The sequence below is a fragment of the Bidens hawaiensis genome, unplaced genomic scaffold (assembly GCF_021521415.1).
Source record: "Bidens hawaiensis isolate Kalapana, Puna unplaced genomic scaffold, B.hawaiensis_p1.1 tig00060310_1, whole genome shotgun sequence".
NCBI classification, from domain to species: Eukaryota; Viridiplantae; Streptophyta; class Magnoliopsida; order Asterales; family Asteraceae; genus Bidens; species Bidens hawaiensis.
The window spans coordinates 3824-20235 of NW_027500884.1; the positions used below are offsets into that span (position 1 = coordinate 3824).

The window sequence follows — 16412 nt, forward strand, 5'->3', positions numbered from 1 at the left end:
GTGGGGGTTCTGATTTATTTTGGCTTCACAGTTCACACGACATTTTTGTTGCCTTCCCACATGTTTTGTTGGGCTAGTCAGTTAAAATTCCCGTTGAGTAATGATTAAAAAGTGATCAGGTCCATAAGTTTTTTTAGGGAGGACATTTTGGAAACTGGTCTGTCAAATGACCATTTTATCAACATTGACTGGTCGGTCAAATGAAGATTTTGTCGACATTGACCATCAAATGAACATTTTGTCAACATTGACCTGTCAATGTTGACAAAATGTTCATTTGACCGACCAATTCCCTAAATGTCCGCCCTAAAACTCACTTTTTAATCATTACTCGATTGAATTTTAAACCAACCAAATTCTACCACGCGTTATAAGACCGCCAGGTTGCTATTTTTATTTTAAAAAATTGTCAAAGCCGATGGGATTATTTAGGTATCCGACGAAATTATTTTGGCATCAGACGGGATTTTTTTTGGATTCTGACGATATGTTTTGGACAAATGGCAGAATCTGGTTGGTAAAAAATCTCGTTGAGTAATGATTGTGTCGACGAGTTTTAGGATGGATATTGTTAGCCCGTAAATTTGTTTGAGCTAACCCATCGGGCATATGATGGGTTGGTGTCTTGTTTATCAAGTTGAGCCCATAACTTGGTTTACAAAGAATAAATTACTTGTGAACAAGTCGAGCCAATGACTTGTACAACAAGGAATTTATTTATTAATTAATTACATGGATTTGTTTTCACTAATTTGAATTTGAATTAGAATATGATAAATTTTTGTATTCTAGTCTAGTTAGGTTTTCAAATTTAAATTAGTATATATATACCCGAGCTTGTGGGTATAAGCCTTGTAATTTTCGAGATTAATAAAAATTATAGAGATCAAGCTTATGATCTAAGGTTCGTTTTTTGTATTGAATCTTTCAGATATTTAAGGAATTGGTTGGTCAAATGGACATTTTTTCGATATCGACCGATCAAATGGACATTTTGGTCATTTTCCCTTTTGCTGCAGTGCTTTCTGAAGCACAATTTGATATTGACTTTCCAGATGTTTAGTCATAAAGCTTTTCCTTTTTATATTACTATGGTTGGTATAATAGTTACAAGTTCATAACTATGATTAACACAAATGCTAGAAGTAATGTATGCTGCTGGTCAGAAGTATCATATTAGATAACTTTTTTTTATATTAATAATAACATTACTCATCTTTCCAACCACAGGAGCCATGTCTGAGGGTATAACACCTGAAAGTTTAATCAACAACATCATGGATACACTTTCTGATAAGCATAAGCATCAGGATCAGAGTTCCGTTTCATTTTTTGAGGAGAAATCACACTCTGTAACTGCTGAGTTCAACAAGCTGTTTGGGAGACAGAAGCCTGTTCACCATATTTTAGGGGGTGGCAAATGTAATGTTTATCTCATCATTATCTTATATCATCATGATGGCGATAGTAGTAATAATCGGGAAAATGACAAAAATGTTCATTTTACCAGTCAAACTAAACAAAATGTCCATTTGACCGGCATTTTCCCATAATGATAATGCCCATCCTAAATCTCGTCGACCTGCACACTTTTTAATAATTAGCCGACGAGATTTCAACCAACAAGATTCTGCCATGCGTCATAACAAATCTCATCATAAGTCAATAAAATCCCGACGACTCCAGCAATTAAAATAAAACTACCGACCCGACAGTTTTATGACACGTGGCTACATTGTTATTTGAAAATCTCGTCGGCTAATGATTAAAAAGTGTACGGGTCGACAGATTCACATTATGGGAAAAAGCTTGTCAAATGGGCATTTTGTCTACTTTGACTAGTCAAATGGACATTTGGCCATTTTCCCAAAATAATATCATTCATTTGCAGCTGCTGATGTACTTTTATGGAGGAACAAAAAGATATCAGCAAGTGTCTTATGTGGTGCAACTGTAGTTTGGATGCTTTTTGAATGGCTTAACTACCATTTTCTTCCTCTTGTATGTTTTGGTCTTGTTATATGTATCTTTGGCCAGTTTATATGGTCACACGTTTTAAACAGGTATTCTTTTCGAGTTACCATCTTTTAATTACCATCTTTTTGAGTCACTTATGATCTCTACTTGTTATCAGGGCCCCCCCTCAGATTGTTCTGCCCGATGAGCTATTTGTGAACATTTCTACTAAAGTAGGCGCTGAAGTTAATCGTGCTTTAGGTTTCCTTCAGCGTGTTGGTTCTGGAGGAGATATTAAGCAACTTGCAATCGTATGCCACATTCTAATCTTGATTTATTATATAAGTTAATTTAAGCATCACATTTTTATATAATTCTTGTTTAGGTTGTTGGGAGCTTGCTAACTGCTGCGATAATCGGAACATGGTGTAACTTTTGGACTGTAATCTATCTAGGTAAGATTTTGCAATTGTATGCACTACATATGTTTTGGCTTTAATATAATTTTTTCCATTTTTTTAAATCTTTTTGATAAGGTTTTGTGGCTGCTCAAACTCTGCCTGTTGTGTACGAGAAGTATGATGACCAAATTGATAACGCGGTATACAACGTACTAGGAAAGCTTCAAAACAACTATAGTAAGCTGGATGCTAGTGTGCTAAGTAGAATTCCAACCAGGAAGAAGTTTGCATAAATTTATTTAAATTGTTGCAAACATGTTATGCAAGTCTAACTTGCCATATTAGACCGCTTATTGTGTATTTATCAGCAGTTTGCTAATAAATAAGTGTTATTGTGATGCTAGTTTGAATTTATATTTACTGGAATATGAACTGTTTCTCATTTCTCGTATATAGTTACATTTTTTAAGATTAAATGTCAAAAAATAGAATTACAGTTATCAAACATGAAATAGTTGACTATGGCGTGATGATGATCAGTGGTAGGATTGAACCGAGACCTTAGCCTGCGGGCCACCTTGAATGTACACAAAACTGCACTCAGAACCCGGTTTGATAGCCTTAATCCATTCTGGAAGCTCATATACATTCTTGTTTTGAGTTGGAGATAATCCCCATATTGCCCCTGATAAGTTTTCAATTTCCAACTTCAAATCTGTTATCGGTTTTTCTGACTTGTTCTTGATTATCACCTTGTGCCTATAGTATGCAATTCTCCCAATTGTCCATGAATCTGTTATCGTGTGCAAGAATTCCACCGGCGATCCTACTAAAAAACATACAACCACTAAGTCAGTTTTCATTAATATTAAATGACATCAAATATCCTTTTAGCTACTTCTTGCTTGGCCCGTTTGAGATAAATCACAAACCAAATTGGCCCGTTTATAAGCAAAGTCTTACCTGTTTTTTCATATGGTTTTGCTACCTCTTTAGGGTGCGAGTCTGCAATAATTATAAATTAAATATTTTAGTCAAAATGCATAAACATATGCTTAGTAGTATATTATTAATACATGTTACTTTGGAGTATCACTACTCACATGAATTGGGTTGGCCTTTTGTTGGGGTGGGCCCTGCTGCATAGTGTGAATTGATGCTATGTAACTTACATAAAAGTCCCACAAGAGGGGCTGTCCCAGATAGTGTAGGCTCAGTTTGTTCATAATTGGACCGATCATCCTCAAAATTGTCGTTTCTGTCAGGCCCCCCAACAAGCCCACCATAAACAATGTTTGGGTTAGCCTCTGGGCGACGGTACCACGCATCAAACCCTTGTACACAGCCCACTACCGAGTGGAGTACAGATATGGGTGCAATGGATGCACCCCTGTGGTGCACATGACTCGGGTAGTTTTGACCATACCCGACCATATAACTCATTGACTTCGGATTTTTCCCTAAGATATAATCAGCCTGCATAACACCCAACACCCGTTTCGTTAACCACACGACTCGTTGTTTACATATTATTATCAAACTAACACAGATTATATCGAAAGGCGAGACATGCCTGTGATTTAGCAAACACAAGTAGTTCTTGAGGTTGGACACTCGCATCGGGACATTTTAGGACCAATTTACCCTCTGAGAGATAGTCTGAGTACACGGCTAGCAGGAATGCAGCCGAGGCTGCGTATTGCATGTTATTCCACTCGTGCAAGTACAACAAGCCACCTGTATTAAAAATTTGAAATGGGTTAGTACAGTTTTGACTTCTGAGGTCAAACAAAGTTTTTTAGATAGTCAGCATACCCGGAGTCAAAGGTGCATTGTAGCCGGCGTTCTTCTGGTGGCAAGCACACGCGAAGTAATCGGCTTTAGCTTGATGTTGTTTCAATGTGGCGGTGTATGCACCACCATCACCATCCATCAACACCTTGGAAAGAAGAATCTGGACACCCGCGTATTTATTATCCCATGAGAACTCCTTCACTGCCCAGCCCGTGCCGCCCAACGAGGCAGTGTTATCCACCACGTATTTCAAGTATGACTCGTCTTTAGTTGCCCGGTACAACCATGTTGCAGCCCACAACAGTTCATCCTTAACAAAAACAAATCTGAGTCAATCTGGACTGCATGTTGTTACAATATTACAAACACGTTAATAAGGCCGACTTACCGAGTAACCCGAGGACGTATAAAACTCTTTTGCAGATGGGATCGAGTCCGTGAAAAGTCCTCGAAACCGATCCGCAAACCAAAAAAGCTGCAATATGTGAAAGTCTCAAGTCAAAAGTTACATAAAAAAACACAACAAAGTCATTTAAGTTATTTAACAACTTACCTGTTTTGCATGAACCAAGAGCAAATCCGAGTAAGACGAGTTATAAGGCTTGAATGCAATGGCAGCTGCAGCCATAGCTGCAGCAGTTTCACCCGCAAGGTCTGAACCCGGGTGTTCAATGTCCAGCTTATAAGCGGTTCGTGGTGTGGTCATGTCTTCGGCCCGCTCCCAACAGTAGTGATCAGAGTCACCATCACCTACCTGTCCCCATAGAACATTGGGCTCTGAATGCGCTTTGATGAAGTAATCAGTACCCCATTTGATGGCATTCAACACATGGCCCATTTGGTTAAGGTTTATCATACTTTTGCCATACTCAATAGCTCCCCATGATAGCATTGTGACACTGTATGCCATTGGCAGCCCAAACTTCACATGGTCACCAGCATCATAGTAACCTCCAACCAAGTTCACCTACAAGATAAAAGAATTTTGGACCTACAAGTCAAAAACCGAGATCGAGACTTTTTTTTTTTTGTTTTTTTTTCTTTTTATCGTTCTTTCGTTTTTGTTTATTTTGTTTTTATTGTTTTCCAGCCCGAGCGTCTTAAGTCTCTACTGCTCGGACTGTGGGGGAGTATTGATATATATATATATATATATATATATATATGGTATTTAGGGTTCTAGTGTTGAACCCCAAGGCCGGTTTATCCGTTTATCTGTCTCTGTATATTGTAATCGTTTAATGAATGAAATGATCAACCAATCTTATACCATGTGTTAACAAGAAATGATATGCTTACTTTTTGTTGATAACCATCATAGAGACCGGAATCGCCACGCCATTTGACACGTTGAGTCCCGGGTAACTTGCCGGACCTTTGTGCCTCGAAAAACAACAAGCTTTTGTCAACGGCTTCCCCATAATCAAACGCTCGTGCTGCATCGATGATGGTCAAAACTAAGACGAATGTGGCTAAAACTCGCGTCGGTTTCATCATCATTGATGATGAGTATTTGATATATGGAGTGGAGTTGAGGAGGATGAAAGAAGAAATGATGTGTGATATATAAATAGTAGAAGATAAAATGCAAGAAATGAAGGTGCACGTTGATGATAAAGAATCCAGGTTAGAGCTCCCCACGTTGTGTTTACTAGTACTTCATAACTATAATTATGATTTCCCTCTATGTTTGACTTATATTTGAACACGGGAATAGCGAATATGAGGCTGTTACATATGTAACTTAGATGCGAAACCTATCCACTAATATCTCCTAGTCATTTTATTTCTATCAATCAATTCCCAGTTATCCCTGATCATCCAAGATACTGAGTTATTTTTATCATGTGGGTATATGTAGTTATTTTAAATTTAAAACTGGAGAGATTAAGGAAACATTAAAATAATGTTTGTAATCTAACATTAAAAAGAAGCACTGTTAATTCAAATATCATCGTTCATTCATATATTTAAAAAAGTTTTGTTATCCTAGCAAGGAAACAATTAAATCGATTTGGATAGTAATATTCAAATTCATGGATAATTTTCAAATATTGGGATGCGTAAAACTAAAATATTGACAAAACAAGCAAACGATTTCAGAATTCCAATTAATAATTACACATAACAATGTAAATCGATTTGGAGAGAAGGAACACATATTTGTGTTGCATATCAATTTAGAAAAATATGTGATGCTAGACTATTTCCAAAAGGATGAACACCTAAATTCATGGAGATTGACCGGAAAGGATATTAAATTCCAAATAATTATATCAACTTATAATTGGTTTTAATCAAAACTACGTCGTTTTGATAGGTTTCGCATATAAGTTACATGTATAACACCCCCATATTTACTATTCCCTTTGAATATTAGGGTAAAGTTATTCTACAAAGAAAGGGAGTCAAAATAAAAATGATTTATAGCTACATGAAAAAATTGAAAATAAATAAAAAAAAATCATAACTCAAAATTTAATAAAAAAACAAAAAAAGTAAAAATACAAAAATGTTTTCACCGGCATCCTCGTTCTTAAAAAAAAAACCTCGAAAAAAACATGATGTTGAGTAAAAAAGACCATTGTGTCTTTTTGTGTTATCATTGTGTTTTGTGTTTATTTTCGTTATTAATTGTGTCTGTTTTCTTTGATATTGTGTCTTTTTTTCTTGTGTTATATTTTGTTTGGCTTGGTATTATATTTTGCGATTTATTGTGTCTTTTTTTAGTTATAATTGTGTCTTTTGTTCATTTTCATCATTATGTCTTTTGCTGCTGCATTGTGTCTTTTTAGGGGGTTTTTTTTTTGGAACGAGAATCACGAGGAAACATTTTTGTTTTTTAAATTTTTTCATTTTTTATTTATATTTTGAGTTATGATTTTTTTATTAATTTTTTGAAATTTTTTTAGGAGTTTTTTGTGTGGCCACAAATCCTTTTCATCTTTCTCATTTTTGTCTCTCTTTGTATTTTAACTTTTCCCTTGAATATTATTGTATTAGATGAGTTTGAGCTAGGCCTTGTGCTAAGGTTGTCAGTTCAAATCCTGAGCCCATCCGGGTTTTCGTCCAACTGTGTGTTACGCCAGAGAGTTATGCTTTTGTGGTGGCACAACGGCTGTCAAGTGGCAGTCGGCGGTAAGGTTTCCTGAGGGAATGCCCAAGCCAAATTCTGAAGCCAGCGTGGGCCCGGTTAAGACAGCATAGTATGGCCAGAGTGGGGCATCGGGGCTCTCCAAATTTACAGAGTGCGGTAGCCTAAATATAAGAAAATCGCCGTTTAAAAGAAAAAAAAAGATGAGTTTAGGAGAGAGAAAGAGTGTGAGATATTCCTTTGATTAGCTTAAATTTATTTAGCAAATATTTTTTGTGTTATACTTAAAATATTTTGATGATTGATAACTCGTTCATAATTAAGTCGTTAACAATTCGAGTAAATTTGTTTTGAACTTATTCGGCTCGTATGCATGTTCTTGGTTGCCGAGTAGAAGTTGCAGGCAAGTGGCAAATCGCTTGTTAGTTCGTTTGGATAATCACAAACACGTATAAATTTCAAAGACCATTCTTGAAATCGGTGACAAAACGCACTCCAATTCCGATTTCAACCTATTCGCCAACCAAACAATTAAGTATGAAAAAGAAATTCCAATTCCAACAAATTTTGCGAACCAGACACACGAAATTCAAATTTCCATTTCATTGAATTCTGCGACCCAAACGCACCCTTAGACTTGGGTGTAATTGGTTATTTTGTTCAAAATGTTTTTATTATCATAATTATATAAGCTGCCAGTAGCAACTGGTTCAATCCACAAAATGTAACACATGAGTGTGCAATTTGAAGATGTCAAGATACCGGCTTCAAAACAAACATCTTGCAACCATGAGAAGCTACCGTAGCGGTCAGGTTCCATGTAGATTTTTGCTTCCATTCCGTGTGCTGCATTCAAAATTCATTAGAAAAACATTAACATCAATGACAATCAAAATGGTAACAACAATAAAAAAAATATATAATAATAATGTAAAGGCAACTGAAATTTACAAGCCAAAGATCTCGGGTAATCACGGCCGTGCTTGGAGGAAGCCCAATATCATCCCATTGGGCTGTGATCTCACGACTTACAGGACCGCGGTTCACCAGGAGTACAACAACTCTGTAGTTGGAAAGTGGTCCAGCCCAAACCTGCCAAATGAGGAAGATCAATTCAAGTCTTAACTCAAAGTGCGGTTGGGTAACGGGTCAAAATAGGTTATGGTCTCTTTTCTAATATGAGCTGATGCACGCTGGGTTGCGTCAGGTTGACCACCAAAAACTATTTCGTCTGCTTTTTATTCTTTTGTAGTTAATGTGGCAATTATTTCTTGGAAAATAATATTGCTACGATAATAATCTAAAATCTTTGATTGAAAAGATTTAGGATATTGTATGCATATAGACTTTTAGTGACTTTCATACTGTCATAGCGTTTGACATGTTTAAGATAACACAACCCAAATGAGCATACGGTTAACCTGAAGACGGGTTTAGTGAAGTACCTCGGCATCGCCTTCCATTCTAACCTTTTTAGCCTGAATACCGAGTCTATCTATGGAGAACGATCAAATCAAACAATTACAAGAGTCAATGTTTGACTTTTTAAATCTCAAAATTGGTGACAAATTATCTTAAAACTCTACATGAATATGATTCAATTCTAAAGAAAGCGATTACCTCCATGACAGAGTTTCTAGGAGTAAAACTTACAAATATTTGGCGTTTTAAGTTCTAAATAAAAAAAGATTTGACTTTTAAAGCCAAAGCAGCATACCTTGGTTTACAGCAATGACCTCCTTGTTTCCGAGGATATCGAGAGTATCTTTTGTGATAGTTTTAACATCACAACCAATAAGAAGAGGAGCCTGCAAGGACTCGAGAGCATTAGCGCACATAGTACGATAGTCCCACGCTTAAATAAACATAACTAAGGGAAAATGTGTTTTACTTTTGAAATAGCCCATATGCTAAAATGGACGGTGTATTCGTCTTTTGTCATCCCTCCATTTCCAACCTCAAGCATGTCAGGATCTGTGAGTACAAAAATATTAATTTGATCTAAATGCATAAAATGGTATTATAAAGTTAGTTTGTTCACAAATTCAGAGAATAGCAAACTAACCATTCCAACCACCAGGCCTTGCATAATCTGCATAATACTCATTCATGTCCGCTATAGACATCATGCTGCATAAAAAAATAAATTCAACATAAATGTACTTAAAATTTAAATATATCGTGCAAAAAACACGAAGCGTGCATATGAAATTACCTACTCCACGTATCACTTATGTCGTTTGTAGTCCTCCAACTATTTCCTATCTTAGAACCCCAAAGAGCAGGATGCATGTCTCCCCTATCCCACAATTTTAAAACCAAAAAAATTAAGTTTTAAATTTTTTGTAGCATATAACAACTATAATTCTAAAAAATTGTTGAAAAAAGTGAAATCACCATTCACACAGTGAGAAAAAGATAGGACGACCTGTCTTCATGAGAGCTCTAGTCATTATCGGGTATCTGCATTAGCCAAAACATAACATAGTATTATCAATATATATAAAATAACAAGTTAATGATGCTAGATTGTTAGAACATTATGGTCAATTACCGGACAATTGGTTTTATCTCTTTATTGTAGCAGTTATCATACTTCAAGTAGTCAATGCCCTGCACAAGAAGGTCTTATATTCTGTCCAACTTTATGTTTGACCTCAAAAGTCAAAGTACCAAATTCTTTTTTGAAAAACAACTAAAATCATACCCATGAAGCAAACGTTTGGGCATCTTGTTCCTCGTGACCGAGTGAACCAGGCATTGTTTGGCTACAAGTCATTGTTCTGCAGAAATAGAGGTAAAAAAGCAATCCTTTATTTGTTACTTATTATTTAAAAACAAGAAATTTGCATATAGCCAATCTTACCCTGAATCGGCATATATGCCGAGCTTAAGACTTTTGCTATGGACATAGTCAGCAAGAGCCTTGATGCCAGATGGGAAAGTTGACTTTCTAGCGACAAGGTAACCCTGAAACCGTCTACACGTTAGATAACATTTACACGCATTATAAACCAATACCTGTTAAAAGTTTTATAAAAGTATGGAAACCTTTTGATCACGCGTTTTTTCCGCCCAACAATCATCTATATTTACATATTTGTATCCAAGCTTAGCAAGACCAGTAGAAACAAGAGCATCAGCTGTAAAGCATATTAAATTATATTTAGAATGTTTTGATAATAAAACAAAGATTTGGGTTGAAGTCTGGTATGTATCAACTTGCTCACCAGTTTCTCTTATCACAGTCTCATTGATGTTGCAGCTGAAGTGATTCCAACTATTCCACCTGAAACAAATCCATGAATTATTAGATCTGCACTAATTACCATTTAGTTTTAGTTACGGGTGTAAACGAGCCAAGCCCCGGCTCTTTAAAAGCTAAAACTGAGCCGAACTTAACGGGCTCAAGTCTTGGAGATTGAGCCCGAACTTCGCTTATTGAGCTCGAGCCGACTCACGAGCCTAAACGAGACTATCATTATATTAAAAAAATGTATAAAAATAATGAAATTTTTATTATATTATTTAATTAATAAATAATAAACTAGCCAAGTTCAAGCTTAGAAAACCGTTTCACGAGCCAAGCTTGGGCTTTAAAAAAAGAGCTCGAAACGAGCTTAGCTCAAGCTCTCGAAAGTCAAAACGCCCAGTTGAGCCTGGGGCTTGTTTCGTTGGCACCTCTCGTTTAGCTAGCATCTACACAAATACTAATTATTATTATTATTATTTTAAGCACTAATAGTATTATTAGTTAATAATTTTTGCATAGTATGATAAAGTATTAAAAGAATAATGAGTTAAGTTGAGTTGCAATTTACTCAAGTTAAATAATAAAAATAACAACAAACATATATCTATATCTCTTTATAGTTATTATTATTATATATAGATATAAATTAAAGTAGTAATAAACCGCCAAAAAAAATCAGAACTGATGGTTAAAACAGTAGAGAAAGATGAGTCGGACCCCATAGGTGGAGTGTCGGCAAGACCATTAGCAAGAAGATTACGTCTCACTGGTAATATTATTTTCCGCTCTCCGGTTACCATATTTACTATTACTATTACTATTAGCAGCTGCAGCATCACAAGTCTTCCGGCCATGGTATCCGTCAGAAGCCAATGAACATAAGGAATCTTTTCTTTTTATCTGTATGGATGTATTTATAAGATGAGACCTCTCCAGAAACACGTGAGTCTGTTCACAAATGATTGGATTTTGAGTCTTATTTGGGCTTTTATTGGTATAAAAGTTATCTTAAGGTTTAAAGCATAATAATAATAATAATAATAATAATAATAATAATAAAGTGATTTGTAAATGCACAAACGTTGTTGTCTTCTTATGTACTCTGTGGATGGTGCTGCGGATTTCGTCTTATCCAAACAAATTTTCAAATAACAATTAGAATGATAAGAATTATCTTTATTTTTAAAATTTATCACGCATCTTTAGATCGAATGAAATTATATATAATTCAAACATTGTAATTTAGTATATAATCATTTAATTCCTTGGTTAGCTGGAATTCATTTTTTTTTTAATAATTAACACGCTCATTTATCATTAAAATCAAAACGATTACAATAAAGTGGCAGGCAAACGGGCAACAAGCTGCGCCGCAACCCCCTTTTGAATTCAATGTAATTTAATGAAAAAACATACTTGTATATTTTTACATTATTCGACGGAGTTTGATTCTCAATAGGTCGGGTATTGAAATCAGATAACCCATGCATTTGAATAACAAATTTCCTCACATTATGTTTCCAAATAACGAATGAATTCAAACAAAGAAGTTAAAATATTTTTAAATACACAATCACGTACTCAATTAAGAAATAGGTAAACATCATAAAAGAAGGGGCTTGGAGTTGAGTTAATAAGACCACACTACCACATACATACAGTCTTTAACTATATTATCCTTGTTGCTAGTAATCCTAGTATCACAATTACATTACTTTTTTTGAATTTCTACTATTTTTAAGAACAACACTCATATTATTTATATATTTTTTAGCCGAGGGCTGGGTATATTTTTACATTAATATTTAATAAATAACATTTGATTCTAATAAACTACTTATTTTAATATAATGCCAATAAATATATTTAAATATATTATATAAATAAAACTTTAATAAATTTGATAAAAGTATTTTTATATACCAACCACCTGGTGGATAAGGTAAACATTTCAGATTTGATTCATTTAGTAAAAGGAAAGCTTCATAGAATAACAACAAATTTGATAAAAACATGGATGCGTCATGTTGAGAAAGAGGAAAGAAAATTACCAATGATAAAAAATGTGAATTAAAATTAAATGAAACAGATGCACTTTATAGGAATTTAGAAGCATGAAATCTTTAAATTTCAAAATGTGAATATTAAGGGAAAATTTGAGTTGGGAGTTATGATACGTGAAACTGTTACATAATTAGATTGCATAAATGCATCAAGTAGTGGATCGATATCAAATTACAAAACAATATTGAATAACTCTTAAACGTTTAACTAATCAAGAAATTTAACTTCAAAATTTGACTGCAGTGTCTAACCATGACTTGGTTATATAGACTAACCCTAATTTAATAGCTAATACATTATCAAATATAATTACAATGTAATTAGCAAAAAAAATTAGCCAACTTGTCAATATTAGCCCCTCAAATTCACCAACTAGTGAGTTGAGGTCTGAAACAGTGAAACCTACCAACAACACACACATTTATAATTTATAAATGTTCTTTTACTTTGATAAACATATATAACTTTTATTTAAAATTAACATATTAAAGTATATTACCTCTTAATATTGTTGTTTGATAGTTTGTGCCATTACCACCACTATTTTTTACATATAATCAAATATATATACACATGGAAACTGATTGATAAGAAAGAAACAAGTTGACGAGTGAGTGAGTAGTTAGGTGTGTTGTAGGTAAAACTTGAGAAGCTCAGCGAGACTTGGGTACAAATCCTCCATGTTCGTTATGTCCCCCCAAGCCCCACCCCCTTTCTTTTATAACTTTGCTAATTTATCAATTTCAACCTTTAAGTTTAATAGTTCTTTCATTCTTTTTATAACTTTGCTAATTTACCAGTTTCAGTCTCCTAAGTTTAACCATTTAGTTAAATCTCTCATACACATAATTAAGTATTTAATAATAATAATAATAATAAACTTTGGTTCTTTAACGAATAACAATATTAATTTTCAACAAGAGTTACTATCAAAATCAAATCAAACCGATAAGAATCAAATTCCCGTCGCATTCCCACCACAACAAAGGTTTAAGAACACCTGCTAACAAAATAAAATCACATTTTATTAAACTTTATTTTCTTTTTAATTAATGAAACTCACATCCGTCCTTCTGGGCCTCTTGCTCATATAATGAATAAAATCTAAAAACCTTCACAATGCATCAAGAGCAACATACCATAACCAGTGTGCCACATTCATCCTTGAGTTTTGCATAGTATAGTTTTCTTTTCTTCTTTTTTTTTCAATGTAAGATAAGAACCGTATAATACATTGTGACATGTTTTGAAAATTGAAATTATTCTAAGCGTATTTGGTTGTAATGGCCCGTAGCTTCCGCGGTAACAGTCACATCACCATTCCTCCATCAATGGTAAGCACCTGCAAGTCATATAATCTTATGTTTACTTTCACTGGTATTAACCTGGGACTATGTTTACTTATATTTTGATATTTTCTTACAAACAACAAAAACACAAAGTAATATACAATGAATGCAACAAAATTTGAGTTTTGTTAAAACCTGTCCAGTCATGTAACCAGCCGCGGAATTGAGAGCCAAGAATTCAACAAGCCCAGCGACTTCTTCCGGTTGCCCATACCTTCCTACAGATCAAATTAAATAAAGTATAAAAAAAACATTTAACTTTACTGCACTTTTTATAAAAACTGCACATTTACAATATATTTTTAGAGAACCACTTTTTAACCCTTGGATCATATTTCAATCAATGATTGAGAAACGGAAGATAGAAAAATAAAAAATCTTACCCAAGGGGATTTTCTCTATATAAGCTTTCTTTATGTCTTCACTGAGGTTAACGGTCAGTTCAGATATAATAAATCCGGGGGCAATAGCATTCACCTATGACAGCGAAAAAGTTATAATCATTTCCGCCGCAAAATAATATTACAGCCATAGAAACTCACATTTATGCCTCTGGCCGAGTATTCTCTTGCTGCGGATTTAGTAAATCCGATTACTCCGGCTTTTGCAGCACTGTAGTTTCCTTGCCCAACATTGCCAACCAGACCAACTATGGATGCTATATTGATTATTCTTCCCTATAAACAGATCCATGCATATTCACAAAAAGATTAACACGCGCTCAAATGAATACAAAAATATATACAAATTTGTTTCTGACAACCTTTCTTTGCTTCATCATAATCTTGGCAGCTGCCTGAAAAGATAGGTAATTCAGAAAAAAAAATTAATAAAAGGAACGAAAAACAGGCAGCAATTGCCTGAGAATGTTCAAGAGCCAAACCTGTGTACATAGGAATACGCCAGTGAGATTCAAATCGATAACTTCCTTCCATTGAGATGTCTTCATCTTCATCAATAAAGTATCCCTTATAATCCCTGTATCATTTTAAGTTTGGATTAAAAACAAGCATCCCGGGGGGGGGGGGGGGGTTATAAGAAAAAGCAACCTGCATTGTTGACCAATACATCAACAGTTCCCCAAGCATCAACTGCCTGCAATGTTACAAAGTCAATAAATTTATTTCCAAATAAATAGTTGATAAACAAAGAATCAAATAAATAAGATAATAGTACTCACAGTTTTGATCATAGACGCGACATCTGTTTCATTTGAAACATCTCCCCTGAATGCAAGTGCTTGACCACCCACTCCCTCAATCTGGTGGATAAAAACTCATATTCACAAGTGAAATTATGGTATAAACTACAAACACAGAACAACTTATTAAGAAAACTAGGCATATGTAAAAAGTTCACCTCTTTACAAACTTCTTCCGCTTCTTTGGATGACTTCACATAATTAACCAGAACCTGCAAGATCAAGCCTACATGAAAATGTGACTAGAACATCTTCTAAGTAAGCAACATATATCTATCGAATAAATATGTTAATTTCATAATGTGACCGCTGAAGCAATTTGACCTTACAACCAGCTTTGCCAAAAGCTATAGCAATGGCTTTGCCAATGCCTCGAGAAGCTCCGGTCACGATAACAACAGGAGCTTCCACGGATTCTGTTGTTTCAACATTTGCTTGTTGAGTAGTAGCCACCTGAGCTTTTATACCTGCAAGAGCATTACAATACTGAATTCAGCTTCATATGGTGCTAGATCATAAAGTCCTGTCTGTTGATGTATGCTAAGATTGGGCTTAGGCTCGGATGAAGTTCGGCCCGTTGGATATAAATTTTTGTGATATAAAGTTGTCAAACTTAGATGTATTCATGTAATATTAATATTTTTTTTTGTCTAGAAAGAATTATAGATTGGTTCATTATAAAACTTATGTCAAGATAAAAATAAACACATTGTAGCGAATATTCAGAAGAAATAGGAAGGAGGTAATACCCGATATAGCAAATGAAACTCTAGACGGACGCTGTGAATGATTAACGCAATGCTGGAGCTGCATTGAACACATGTTGTGGCCGCAAAACGAGACTTTGTTATTACCACAGGACTTGCCTGAAATTGAAATGCATTTGAAAGTGGAAAAAGAAGCCATAAAGGTTGGAGATAGAGAAATAGCAATGGTATGTTTTTACACAAATGAGCACAAACTATATATATAGAGAGGGGTTTTGACTTTTGGTGTTGGGAGTGTCACTACTTTGACTTCCTTCTTTTCTATTAAATTCCCCTTAAATTTTCATCCAGTTCCCCCACTACTACAAAATATAGTCTCAGCCAAACATCATTAAATTTAGAAGAAAACAAATATATAATCACACATATAACATATGTTGTTGTGTTCTATTTTTTAAACGGCTTGTGTTCTACTTGTTTGTTCGGAAGTCAAATTAAATATTATTATGTAATATCTAGAGAAAATTAAAGCGCTCATGGAGAAGGACGGTAGGTATGTTGTTAAATCAGGCCAGACCGAAATCTAACCTCTA

At 34.7% G+C, this 16412-nt stretch overlaps 4 protein-coding genes across 4 annotated transcripts; 1 reads left to right on the forward strand and 3 right to left on the reverse strand.

The window, feature by feature from the left end:
• Positions 1–1220: 1220 nt before the first annotated feature.
• On the forward strand, positions 1221–2777 carry LOC143603004 (reticulon-like protein B8). Its single transcript, XM_077079939.1, has 5 exons — positions 1221–1422; positions 1892–2063; positions 2135–2267; positions 2342–2411; positions 2493–2777. Exons 1-5 carry the CDS (start codon positions 1236–1238, stop codon positions 2648–2650), a joined length of 720 nt encoding a protein of 239 aa, XP_076936054.1. The 5' UTR covers positions 1221–1235; the 3' UTR covers positions 2651–2777.
• Positions 2778–2893: 116 nt separating this feature from the next.
• On the reverse strand, positions 2894–5651 carry LOC143603007 (endoglucanase 5-like). The gene is made up of 8 exons (XM_077079942.1): positions 5451–5651; positions 4705–5118; positions 4540–4626; positions 4173–4461; positions 3931–4094; positions 3461–3833; positions 3321–3362; positions 2894–3183 (listed from the first exon to the last, which is right to left on the reverse strand). Exons 1-8 carry the CDS (start codon positions 5649–5651, stop codon positions 2894–2896), a joined length of 1860 nt encoding a protein of 619 aa, XP_076936057.1.
• A 2308-nt stretch (positions 5652–7959) lies between these two features.
• On the reverse strand, positions 7960–11352 carry LOC143603005 (alpha-galactosidase 1-like). Its single transcript, XM_077079940.1, has 14 exons — positions 11216–11352; positions 10476–10534; positions 10297–10388; positions 10112–10215; positions 9953–10028; positions 9800–9858; positions 9643–9708; positions 9461–9544; positions 9311–9375; positions 9137–9219; positions 8963–9053; positions 8691–8740; positions 8197–8337; positions 7960–8091 (listed from the first exon to the last, which is right to left on the reverse strand). The coding sequence occupies exons 1-14, from the start codon at positions 11350–11352 to the stop codon at positions 7999–8001; spliced, it is 1200 nt and encodes a 399-aa protein (XP_076936055.1). The 3' UTR covers positions 7960–7998.
• A 2446-nt stretch (positions 11353–13798) lies between these two features.
• Positions 13799–16018, reverse strand: LOC143603002 (3-oxoacyl-[acyl-carrier-protein] reductase 4-like). The gene is made up of 11 exons (XM_077079936.1): positions 15862–16018; positions 15437–15579; positions 15271–15324; positions 15092–15172; positions 14961–15006; positions 14795–14889; positions 14675–14707; positions 14454–14588; positions 14295–14388; positions 14047–14129; positions 13799–13904 (listed from the first exon to the last, which is right to left on the reverse strand). Exons 1-11 carry the CDS (start codon positions 16016–16018, stop codon positions 13872–13874), a joined length of 954 nt encoding a protein of 317 aa, XP_076936051.1. The 3' UTR covers positions 13799–13871.
• Between the last annotated feature and the right edge of the window lie 394 nt (positions 16019–16412).

Excerpts from the sequence above, each read along its gene's own strand:
- LOC143603004 (XM_077079939.1), top strand. The coding sequence starts at position 1,236 with ATGTCTGAGGGTATAACACCTGAAAGTTTAATCAACAACATCATGGAT. Across the intron at positions 1,423-1,891 it reads TATTTTAGGGGGTGGCAAAT|CTGCTGATGTACTTTTATGG; the intron begins GTAATGTTTATC and ends ATTCATTTGCAG. Across the intron at positions 2,268-2,341 it reads ATATTAAGCAACTTGCAATC|GTTGTTGGGAGCTTGCTAAC; the intron begins GTATGCCACATT and ends ATTCTTGTTTAG.
- LOC143603002 (XM_077079936.1), bottom strand. The coding sequence starts at position 16,018 with ATGGCTTCTTTTTCCACTTTCAAATGCATTTCAATTTCAGGCAAGTCC. Across the intron at positions 15,007-15,091 it reads TCGCGTCTATGATCAAAACT|GCAGTTGATGCTTGGGGAAC; the intron begins GTGAGTACTATT and ends GTAACATTGCAG. Across the intron at positions 14,708-14,794 it reads GCGTATTCCTATGTACACAG|GCAGCTGCCAAGATTATGAT; the intron begins GTTTGGCTCTTG and ends CTATCTTTTCAG.
- LOC143603005 (XM_077079940.1), bottom strand. The coding sequence starts at position 11,352 with ATGGCCGGAAGACTTGTGATGCTGCAGCTGCTAATAGTAATAGTAATA. Across the intron at positions 10,535-11,215 it reads GCCGACACTCCACCTATGGG|GTGGAATAGTTGGAATCACT; the intron begins GTCCGACTCATC and ends GATTTGTTTCAG. Across the intron at positions 9,376-9,460 it reads ATAAGTGATACGTGGAGTAG|CATGATGTCTATAGCGGACA; the intron begins GTAATTTCATAT and ends TTTTTTATGCAG.
- LOC143603007 (XM_077079942.1), bottom strand. The coding sequence starts at position 5,651 with ATGATGATGAAACCGACGCGAGTTTTAGCCACATTCGTCTTAGTTTTG. Across the intron at positions 4,627-4,704 it reads TCTTGGTTCATGCAAAACAG|CTTTTTTGGTTTGCGGATCG; the intron begins GTAAGTTGTTAA and ends CACATATTGCAG. Across the intron at positions 3,363-3,460 it reads AAAAGGCCAACCCAATTCAT|ACTCGCACCCTAAAGAGGTA; the intron begins GTGAGTAGTGAT and ends TAATTATTGCAG.